The sequence below is a fragment of the Dermochelys coriacea genome, chromosome 8 (genome assembly GCF_009764565.3).
Source record: "Dermochelys coriacea isolate rDerCor1 chromosome 8, rDerCor1.pri.v4, whole genome shotgun sequence".
Taxonomy (NCBI): Eukaryota; Metazoa; Chordata; order Testudines; family Dermochelyidae; genus Dermochelys; species Dermochelys coriacea.
In genome coordinates, this window is record NC_050075.1 from 9,827,288 (window position 1) to 9,839,392 (window position 12,105).

At 42.6% G+C, this 12,105-nt stretch overlaps 1 protein-coding gene across 4 annotated transcripts in view; it reads left to right on the forward strand.

Moving 5' to 3' along the window:
- The window catches only part of KLHL3 (kelch like family member 3), a 72,812-nt gene extending 63,705 nt beyond the window's left edge, over nt 1-9,107 (forward strand). For all 4 annotated transcript variants that reach the window (XM_038414876.2, XM_038414877.2, XM_043490541.1 and 1 more), the window contains 3 exons: nt 1,643-1,783; nt 1,985-2,128; nt 2,443-9,107. In XM_038414876.2, coding sequence (XP_038270804.1) covers nt 1,643-1,783; nt 1,985-2,128; nt 2,443-2,471 — 314 coding nt within the window. In that variant the 3' untranslated portion in view covers nt 2,472-9,107. The remainder of the gene's footprint in view (nt 1-1,642; nt 1,784-1,984; nt 2,129-2,442) is intronic.
- The last annotated feature ends 2,998 nt before the right edge of the window (nt 9,108-12,105 follow it).

Here is a 12,105-nt window from a genome sequence, read left to right on the forward strand (position 1 = left end):
TGGGGAGATTTATATACACACACAGAGAACATGAAACAATGGGTTTTATCATACACACTGTAAGGAGAATGATCACTTAAAATGAGCTGTTACCAGCGGGTGGGGGGTGGGGGAGGAAGAAAACCTGTGGTGGTGATCAAGGTGGGCCATTTCCAGCAGTTGACAAGAACATCTGTGATAGATTTCCACTCCGTACAGCTAAATTCAGTGCCTTGCATAATGACAGGTTTCAGAGTAGCAGCCGTGTTAGTCTGCATTCACAAAAAGAACAGGAGTACTTGTGGCACCTTAGAGGCTAACAAATTTATTTGAGCATAAGCTTTCGTGAGCTACAGCTCACTTCATCGGATGCATTTAGCTCACGAAAGCTTATGCTCAAATAAATTTGTTAGCCTCTAAGGTGCCACAAGTACTCCTGTTCTTTTTGTGAATGCAGACTAACACAGCTGCTACTCTAAAACCTGCTCACTAGAGGCACTTGAGCAGGGGCCTGCTTGGCTTGAAAGAGAGGGGTTTGCTAGCAGGGAGCTCTCTGAGGGGCGTTTGACATTAGAACTCCTTCCCTTGCCCCAAACAACCTGAATATCTTGACCTCTAGGGCATGGAGTGTGGGCAGAGATGAGGGCTGGAGCCTGTGGATAGTGCATTTCAGATCCATCTTTGTTTTGTTAACATTCTGGATGGTTCATTTTGACTGGTCTTGATCCTGCCCCTGAGAGTAAGTTGCTGGGTGTGCTAATTTATATGGATTGTCAAAGGCACCTAAAACAGTGGCTCCCAGCCTCAGACTGTGGCCACCAGTACAGTGCATATTGCTGGCTGATCACATGAGGCTGGTTCACCCATTTCCCTTACAGGGTCAAGGCCTGAGGGCCTGTGAGCACAGTGGCAGACAAAAAGGAGCCATCTTAGTTGTCTCTATTCAAGGCAGCTGCTGCTATGTTAAGGTAAAAAGAAAAGAGCCATGAGCCGCTATCAAGGACTGGAGCCACCAAATCACCAGCCAGGGCAGAGGCAGTGCTAGCCCATTGGGGGCCCTAAGCAAGAATATTTGGGGAGGGGGGGCCTACACAACACGCTGGCTCAGGTTCGGGGAGAAAAGAATGAAGCATCCAGGCAGTACGCACAGGAGGAAGAGGGAGAGAAGAGGTCTCAGTAGCTGGGGCATCATGAGCGGAGGAAGAGGGAGAAGAGAACCAAGTACAGGAAAGTCTGTGCAAAGGAGGTGGAGGAGACCAGCAGACAGAGCAGCTGGGGGAACAGAACAGCTGGGAGAGAGGGGAAGACATGAAGAGCAAAAAATAGACCATGTGATTAAAAAGGCATTTGCCTGTATTTGAAAAAGGCAGAGGCACATGAGGGACAGAGCTAAATAGGCAGTAAATACCTGCCCACCATCACTGCTCCTATACAGAACTGTTGTAGCTGCTATTGTGCTGTTCCGCAGTCACGAATGGGAAGGGAGATGTCCAGGAGACAGACACCCTCTTGCTCTCTTTCTCAAGGGTTGGTCCACATTATGGACATGACTAACCTAGCACACTAGACAGGCCTATTAAGTTTGCGGTGCTAAGGCTGTGAAAGGTAGAGTCAGTTTCATTGTCCCGTCCGGGTCTGGCTAATTCTGTTCTCTGCTTGGCAGGCGTTGGTGTTCTTAGTGGACAGCTATATGCTACTGGAGGGCACGATGGTCCCTTGGTGAGGAAGAGTGTGGAGGTTTATGATCCAGGAACAAATACCTGGAAACAAGTTGCAGACATGAACATGTGTAGAAGAAATGCAGGTAACCACTGTTTGTTTGTGTTCTGTCTGTATTTTCATTTGTTTCTTCGGTCATGTGAGTATATTTAATGGTACTGTGTGAACACGGTTAAAATGCAAGGCTTTGGATGCACAGGCTCCTGTAATGAAGAAAAGATGGAGGGTGTGGGGTGTAGTAGGATATAGTATTTAGAGTTTAACAGTGTGTCCATTTTATTTGTAGGTGTGTGTGCTGTGAATGGGCTACTCTATGTGGTTGGAGGAGATGATGGTTCTTGCAATTTGGCCTCTGTAGAGTATTATAATCCCATCACTGATAAATGGACGTTACTGCCAACCAATATGAGCACTGGAAGAAGTTATGCGGGTAAATAGTCGGGGGAAGAGGTGGAAACAGAACTCGGGATGTGCCAGCTCCCACATATGTGCCCCGCTGCCCCTACCATGTCAAGGAGTGTCTGTCTCTTAACATGAGGACTGTGCCTCCTGGCCACTTGGTCTTTTCTTTTGATGCCCCTCAGGGCTTCCATTGGAGAGGCTCTCTTCACAGAATTGGGGACACCAACTTTCTTTGCACGCCCTGGCTGGTGGTCTTGGTCTTTGCAGCATGTGTGTGTTACAGCACAACCCAGCAGTTGCTCCAAAGCTTATGTGAGGTCTGTTTGTCCATTCTCTCAACAGGTGTGGCTGTGATTCATAAACCATTGTGACACCTACTCCAGCTAATGCAAGGAGCCTCAGTGAAGTGAATCTCAATGGATGTTCTTGAGGAGATGCCTGGCACCTGATTTAATGCATCTTATTGCTGTTGAACTCCTAGTGTGGCAAGTGCTGCATTAAGAACTTCCCCTTCTGTGGATAGTGCAGCAGCGTGCCAATCCCAAGGTGTTGCTTGTTGTCCTTGGTGCAATCAATTCTCTCTGAACAGGCGGTTTCCTGGGATAAACATTGTGCTTAAACTGATACCGGAGAGACTGAATTTCGAGTGTGAAACAAAACGCTACTGTAGGGCATATGAGTAAAAACAAATATACTGAATGTCTTCACTACTGATACTTTGTACACATCTTGAGTTAAGCTATTTACTCACTACTCCTGGAACTTACTACTGACAGTGGAATCTTCTAACCACCGGTCATCAGAAATATACTGGACCAGGGTGCTGGCTTGTGTTTGACACTGTCTCAGTAACGTATATATGTCACTGGACAACTGTATGTATCCCTAGCACACTTATGATGTGATTTGGAGATGTACATTGTATGATTGTTTTGCTAGTCACATAGCTGCTTTTAAATACAGGATAGGATGTGCTGGGCAGTGGCTTGCCCAGAGAAAGGTGAATACCCCACCATCCAAAGGTTGTTAATCCCACAGAAACATGCTGCTCTGGAGGGGCTTATTGCTCCCATAAAACATGTACTGTTCAAACTAAAAATCAAGGAAGAAAGTCATAACTCTGTCCTGCATTTCAAGGCCATTTTGGAACAGAGCATTTAAACATAAGGATGTGTCTTACTGAGTCATTAACACATCTTGTCTGTATCCAGCCAAATAATCTTCCACCACCCAAGAAGTGATTAAAGACCAAGATAAAATGCCTACAGTGTCTTAACGCTTCCAGAAGAGGGAAATCTTATTCTTCAGTGTCATTGTTCTCCTTTTTAAAGTGTTTTCTATGTTAAATAATTTCTTCCATCCATACCAAGCAGTTAGCAGGAGCCTTTATAAGATCCTTCCAAAAAGGGATTTTAAAGAGTGAAAGCTGGGCTCTGTTGTGACTTTTAGTAATCTCACTTGTACCAAACTCGTGCTAGTTTGTTTTCCCTTTAAAAGGATGGAATCAGCTTGCAAATTGAATGTGTGACTCCCAGCATACCCTGCTGCTGGGAGTCATGACACACTTCTGGGTATCTGCTGTAGTTAAAAGTTACACGGAAGGGTCCCGAAAGATTTTGGGGGGGCAGAGGGGGCGAATAAAAGGTTTCCTCTGAGTTCCTCTCCCCATCCCTCCATCTCATGTAACTTTGTGCATTTTACAGGACTTTTGGTAGAGTCAGTTTCACTGTTTTCCCTTATAGGGCCAGTCAGAGCTTTCCTATACGGGGAAAGAGACCTGCAGAATTACAGCAATGGTATTATTCTGGCATAGCTATAGCAGTATAACTTCCAAAGTAGACTCAGAGACTTGGTCAGAAGGGACCATCAAGATCATCTGGTCTGATCTCCTGCACATTGCAGACCACAGAACCTTACCCACCCGCTCACTGTATTCCAGAATAAAAGTGACTTTTTCCAGTACATCTTATAGAAAAAAGAACAGGAGTACTTGTGGCACCTTAGAGACTAACATATTTATTAGAGCATAAGCTTTCGTGGACTACAGCCCACTTCATGGGATGCATAGAATGGAACATATAGTAAGAAGATATATATCTACATACAGATAAGTTGGAAGTTGCCATACAAACTGTGAGAGGCTAATTAGTTAAGATGAGCTATTATCAGCAGGAGAAAAAACTTTTGTAGTGATAATCAAGATGGCCCATTAAACAGTTGACAAGAAGGTGTGAGGATACTTAAGGAAATAGATTCAATATGTGTAATGACCCAGCCACTCCCAGTCTCTATTCAAACCCAGATTAATGGTATCTAGTTTGCATATTAATTCAAGCTCAGCAGTTTCTCCTTGGAGTCTGTTTTTGAAGCTTTTCTGTTGCAAAATTGCCACCGTTAAATATTTTACTGAGTGGCCAGAGCAGTTGAAGTGTTCTCCTATCTTTTTTTGAATGTTATGATTCTTGATGTCAGTTTTTTGTCCATTTATTCTTTTGCGTAGAGACTGTCCGGTTTGGCCAATGTACATGGCAGAGCGACATTTCTGGCACATGATGGCATACATCACATTGGTAGATGTGTAGGTGAACGCGCCCCTGATGGCGTGGCTAATGTGATTAGGTCCTATGATGGTGTCACTTGAATAAATACGTGGACAGAGTTGGCATCGGGCTTTGTTGGAAGGATAGGTTCCTGGGTTAGTGTTTTTATTGTGTAGTGTGTGGTTGCTGGAGGGTATTTGCTTCAGGTTGGGGGGCTGTCTGTAACCGACTGACAGCTTCTTGTCAACTGTCTAAATGGACCACCTTGATTATCACTACAAAAGTTTTTTTTTCCTCTTGCTGATAATAGCTCATTTTAACTAATTAACCTCTCACAGTTTGTATGGTGACTTTCCAACTTATCTGTATGTATATATGTATCTTCTTACTATATGTTCCATTCTATGCATCCCATGAAGTGGACTGACAAAAGCACTTACGCTCTAATAAATTTGTTAGTCTCTAAGGTGCCACAAGTACTCCTGTTCTTTTTGCGGATACAGATTAACACAGCTGCTACTCTGAAACATGTCAGTATAGCTTATGTTGCTTTGGAGGCAGTTTAAGCTATACTGAAGAAGTTACTTGCATTACAGTATTCACTTTGGGAGTTATACCACTACAGCTATGTCGGAATATTTATACCGCTATAATTCTGCCAGTCAGCTTTCCCATGTAGACAAGCCTTCAATATCTCCTTGCTCAAAAAGCTTTCATTGTCTCCCTTGCTCTTAGAAATATCAACGGGGAGTAGAAAAACCCTTTACAATTGTTTTTAAAGAGTATAAAAATAAGTCATGATGTGCTGATTTTAAAGGGAGATTGATCAGGAAGTGGAATATTTTAAAATGCAGGGCTTGTCTACATGGAGATTTAGTGCATGGCAAACTGGGGTAGTACACAGCACTAGCTTGCCATGTGCTAACTGGCTGTGTCATCAAAGTGCACTAAGGAACTTATAGTGCCTGGGAGCAGCTAGTGCACTGTAGATTTACACCCTGTCTTGTGCACTAAGTCTCCATGTAGACGAGCCTAAGTAGACTTTAAAACTGCGAGTTGACATTGTCCCTTTAAGCTGGATGCCTGTGGCTCAGCGCCATTGACTTCAGTGGGAGCACTGCATAGGCATATGAGTGGTGCATTTGATCCTCTCTGTGGAATGTGAAGTAGCATCCACTCATTCTGTGTTGTAAAGCTAAGAGTGAACTGTCCACTGGAATGACTATACTGAGAATAGAGAGACAAGGTGGATGAGGTAATATCATTTATTGGACCAACTTCTGTTGGTGAGAGAGACACGCTGTTGAGCCTCACCGAGCTCTTCAGGTCTGGGAAAGGTACTCGGAGTGTCAGAGCTATATGCAAGGTGGAACAGATTGTTTAGCATCAGTAGTTAGCACATCTTCCCGACGGCTACAACTACACTGTATACGATATTGATATCGTATGCAGAGATCATATGCAGGGAGCTGGGGTGTTGTGGGTCGGGTTGTGTGGGGGTTCTTGAAATAAGTCAAGAAAGCAGAGCATCCCATAAACCCTCCTCCACCCCTCACTCCATGCCCTACAATCCATATATCTGAACAAAATCAATGAAATTGGTTAAAAAAAAAGGTTCTGCCAGCTGATGCTTTACCGTTGTGTGTTGGCTCCATAACTTGCTTGCCAGGAGTCTGATGTAAAGGTCCATTGAAGTTGATGGGAGTCTCCCCCATGGACTTCAGAAGACTTTGGCTCAGACCCTCGGAGGCATCCTCACCCCGACAAATGAGACCCTGTCATATGTGACCGAACCACCAGCATTCATCCCTAAATAGCTACTCACCAGCCATTACACCTCAGCTTTGGGTAGTCTGTCCAATACTACAGAAGAGGAAGTAATTCTTAAATTAACTCCATAGTCCATGGCAGTGTGGTTTTGAGTAGCTCTAGAACATGTCACATGAGGTTGTAATACACAAGATGAATGGTTGAGCCTCTTTAACTACTGAAGAGATGCACTCATCGTTTGGGACAGTGGGTTTTGGTGTCTTATTGCTATTCTAGAATGGCATTTACACATACATGTGGCCTAAGGAAAACCAATAGCCCCATGTGCATACTGGGCATGGCTAGGACCCTGATAGTTGGTCAGGGATCACTAATTGTGTTTGTCTCCAAAGCTATTTCTTATCAATAGGAAATTGTTTCTTTCCTTCCTTCTCTAACGTTGCAGCATTATGCAAGTCAAGTGACCTCGTTTTTCAGCTATGCAATATTAACATCTGTAACACACATGACAAGCCACTTGTAATATCCCCTAAAAATGCTTTTGAAGTTGTCTTACTGGATGTGTGGTCTGTTTGTATTAATTCTGAGCACCTGAGCCAGATCGTTTCAAATATTGCCTTTTTTTAGGACTGAAAAAATGTAGCTTTAGAGCTAACAAATTTTAATGTAAATATTTTTATAAGATAATTTTTAAGAATTTTTGGATTACTTTTTATTGTCGATGACTTTATGTTCCATTCTGTATTGAATTCTTATACTCTAATGCAGTTCTCGCCAGCCATGGTGTGGGTGTGAATTTGAACATTTTCTGCATAAGAAATTACAGCGTTGTAACTAAGGTGGGATAAATTCTCTTTGCTCTTGTGTTAATTCTAACACATTAAAAGGATACTGCTGGGTTCAACATTATGAATTTAAAATGATTTCATTACCTCAATTGCTAAGAATAACATAGTAGATTATTAGATTTAAAAAAAAAATTTAAACGTCTAATTCAACTTTCTCCTTTTCTGCTGTCGATTTAATCTTTGCTGTTCACTCAGCTCAGCCAAGGAAACCAGGCCGACTCTAGTCAGTTTCATTTTCAGTCTCTCCCCTATGAACAGAATGCTGCAGTTGGTTGGGCTGTAATGTAGGGAGATGTGTTTGAGCACAAATCTAATTATGAAAGCAAATCAGATAACTGCAGGAGGTTTTGCCAGGCCCTTTTTATTCCTTTCCAAGCTGAGCATTGATCCCTTTGCAGGATCAGGGCCTTAGGCCTGATCTACACCTAAAACTTAGGTTGACCTAGCTGTGTTGCTCAGGGGTGTGAAAAATTCATATCCCTGAGAAATGTAGTTAAACCATCCTAAGCCCTGATGTGTACACCGCCAAGTCAACGGAAGAATTCTTCTGTCAACTTAGCTACTGCCTCTCAAGGGGGTGGATTTACTACAATGACGGAAAGCTTGTAGCTGTGCCACTGTAATGCCTGTAGTTTAAACGAACGCTTGGATTCCCTAAGGATGGCTTGTTAGGGCCCCAGTGTGTGAGGAAGCTGTCTTTGAATCTAGGTTGTATACAGACAGACAGACAGCTTCTCCTGCAGACAAATGCCTGTCAAGATGTTTGCGCAGGACTGTACTTCTAAAACTTGTTTGCAAATACAAAATCACTTCCAACATAATTGGTTGCCTCAAGTCTTTGGTTGTTTTTTAAAGTGAGTTTTGAATCAGCTCCACATTTTCCATTTGGGACCAATAGGTAATTTGGGGTGATCAAAGCCAATTTTCTGTTTGTTTATTTTATCTAGATCCTTTTTCTATCTGGATTTGTAAAGCTCTGTAATTACCATAAAGACACTTGGCAACATTGCTTGGCAATGCAATGAAAGCTGACTACTGTTCTCTATTTTAAGACCGAGGTAAACCATTCAGCAATTTTGATGCCTTCTGATAAAACAGTAGCAATGGCTCAACAGCACGCTCCCCATTTTGTGATTTTAAACTTTGGAGGGGATTCATATCTAATGTCAGGGCAGTTACACCATTGATTTTAACAAAATGGGATGGGCACATAAATCATATCCGTGTTAGAATAATCTGTTGCTCCAAACTATAGTGCTTGGGAATATATTATGTATTATAGTGTGGAAGTAAGCTAAATGAATTCATTAATCTTTTCTGTTCTTATCTTTGGTTATGAAATTATAAATTATTTTATGTCCCTCTACAGTGGCAAAAAGGAAATGTTAAGGTTTAATTTGTATGTTTTAGGTGTAAAATAATTTCAAAATAATGGAAGCGTGTGAAAGAGTTTACCTGGATGCAGTGTTTTGTTTTTGTAAAACAGTCTGTCAGGATAATGGCTGATGCTACGACACAGTCAATTGGTTGACTCCTTAAACCTGTCATTTATTTGCATAGAATCATAGACTATCAGGGTTGGAAGGGACCTCAGGAGGTCACCTAGTCCAACCCAGCGCTCACAACCCTGGGTTTAGCAGGCCAATGCTCAAATCACTGAGCTATCCCTCCCGCCGTGTTAAGGACCAAATCTCTTGTGAAGTGATTCACTTGACGTATGTCTTGTCCAGTTTGGCAAACAACTCGAGGAATGATTTTCATAGAAACACTTATAACTTTAACAGGAAAATACATTATAGTTTCCAATACACTTGCTTTAGTTTGAATAAAAATTGACTAATGAAATTTCTCCTGGTCAATTTGATTTGACATTGAGGCACAGTTGTATTGAGGGATGGTGTGTGTGTGTGTGTGTATGTGTATATATATATATATATATATATATATATATATATATATATATATATGTATATGTGTATATGTATATGTGTATATGTATATGTGTATATATATATGTGTATATGTATATGTGTATATATATGTGTATATGTATATATATATATATGTGTATATGTATATGTATATATATATATAATGCAGCGTATACAGGCGCTGATCTCGCAACTCGACCTACACAAATGTACTCTTGCTACACCTAGAGCCCCATTACAGGATCGGGGCCACCGTTTCATATAAAGAAACTAAATTGCTGTGGTGAGTGACAAGAGTCCTGGAAATGGAATGAAGACTCCCATAGAATTCCCTCTGCAGTTCACAGAATTTTAAAAAAAAAATCATTTTACAAACGTTCTTTCTATTATGTTTTACATGGTACATGTGGAAGCATCCTCCACTGAGAATGAGGAAAAATTTGAAAACGTAACAAGTTCTGAGTGATCTACCTGCTACTTGCAGCACTGCTGCTCGATCAGTGGTCACTGCAACAGATCTGAAGCCTCTGTGTCTTAAGGTGGTAGGAGTAAAGGTGGCTCTCAGACCCTCCATGGTTATGTCCGCTTACAACAGGGTGAGGGACATGCTCCTTGCGATACATGTGCAGAGCTGTAGGTGTAGGCCACAACCACTCAGGAGAGCTGGCAATGCTGCAGGTGGTCCAACCTAGGGAAGGACCCCCTCCTTCGTAGGCTGCTGACTGTACTGGTCGCCCTCTCGCGCTGTGTGTGCTGGTGCCAGGGTTTGGCCTTGCAGGAAGTTCCTACCACTGCACTGAGAGATCTTAACCAGCCTGTTCAGGGCCAGTCTGTATTATTTTCAGGTAGAGTTGGAGAATCATCCTAGAGGCACCAACAGTTGTTGTCCTGCCTCTATCGCCCCCTCTTGCCCTCCCATCTTTTTCCTAATAAGAGAAAAATGTTCTTACTATACTTGCAGCACAACGCTAGGGTCATGTGCCTGTCTTGTGATCACAGTGAACATTACAGGGGTTGGTTTCTCTAGGTCATGGTTTTGAAGTACATAGGCAGGGTTGTGTTGAATCTGTTCTTATTTTTTTTAAATGCAATTTTCATGGGTTCTTTGTGGATGATGCCTCCTCCCATCACCAGTTTCCTTTCCTCCTCCTTCAGGGCACCAGATCATGGTGACTGACCTTTCCACTGAGGAGGAATGGCTGGGTTTTCCCTTTGAAACCTATTATTGGGGCACCTAGGCTGGCCGGAGGATTTTGTGCAGCATGAAGTGCTCAAGCTCGGTTTGCTATCTCTCTCTCTTACTGTACCTCTACATCACACCTAGCTCCTGTTAGAGTGGGTTCAGACCATGAGCTAATACTGACCATCAACCCCTGGAGCAGGTCCTTGCAAAAACTAGTGATTGAATCAAACACATAATCATTTATTTTGAACTACGTGTTTTACACCAGATTAGACAAAAAAAAAAAACCCACCGCTTGGTGCTTTATAGCAGTTTTCCATGAGAGAATTTGCATTTAATATAATCCGTTATGTCTTTAATTTCTCCCTGACTGTTCCTAGGCATTCTCTTATTAGCAACTGTTTTGGATATACTTTGCTAGAACTAAGATACCTGTAAATATTGGATGCGTATGTTAATGCAGGACAGAAGTGTACTCAAGGACATCCACAAACTCCACCATGGTTTTCTGGTAAGGAACTGAGTGTTGTGATTCAACATAATTGAAACAGGTCCTTGGATACTGTGGTGTGCCATAGAGACCTTGGTACATAGATCGCATGGGCGCATATGTGCTGTCCGTTATCTTAATGCTTCTTGTGGGGCTGCAGTGCTGGAAATAGGCACTTCATTGATGTTCTCTAATTAACTCTTAGTCTAATGTAGATTTGGCTGAGTAACTCTCTGCTGGAAGCCATTGATGTACACTGCTGTTTAACGAGATGTACCAGTCTGTCCAGAATCACACCGGTCAAGCTACAAATGCTTTTCTGGAGGATGTCAATGCAACATTGCTCTGTGCCAGAGGATAGGAGTGAAGGTAGGATTATGGGGGGGGAGGTGGTGGTGGGGATTGTGAATATGGTAAAGTTACAGTGGTCAGGAAAAGCATTTTGTCACTTGTCCCTAACCAAGGACCCAATGCTGAGCTCCTTCCAGACTTTACTGAGGACTAGTTTCAGGGAGTTTTGCCTGACAAAAGACTGATTAGACTCTAAATTAGGGTTTGACCCCTGGTACCAAATTCTTGGTGCTTCCAGTATTTGAAATATGATGCGACTAGTCAGGAGGGCTTGGGAGTACAAAAGTTGTAGTAGGTCCTGTTTCTTTTCCTGCCAGAACAAATGTCCTTTTTCCTGTGGGAATGGGAGGGTGAGTAGAGAGAAGACACTGAGCACTTTAAAGCTGGAGGCAGTGCCCATGCATAGAACAAACACCCTAGACAAGCAGTTGAGAGCAGGCAGTTATTCATTAATGACTGCTATTTCAATAGCACTGAGGAGCCCCAGTTACGGACCAGGACCCTCTTGTGCTAGGTGTTGTACAAACCTAGAACAGATTTTCACTTAGTTTTGAAATCCATGGGGCGTGTCCCTGCTTAAATCAAATTCCTCTGGTGGAGGTGTGTTTAAGATCTCTTTCTTCATCAGTTTAATACCCCTTTCTTTCTTCCTTCCTTTGAATAGTGAGGGACGGATCCTAGGAATTTAAGCACAGGCTTCAGTGATGCACGTAACTCTGGAGACCCTGTTCCAAGGTGAGTGGGAGCTGTTAGACACAAGGGGTGGTGAAGAACTGTGAGGGACACAGCTGGGGCTTGTTTCCTGTACCCAGTCCTCTCTAATAATGCTACAGACTATGGCACATACCCCTGCTGGGAGCATTCCATTCCCATCTGAAATTGGAGTAAACTT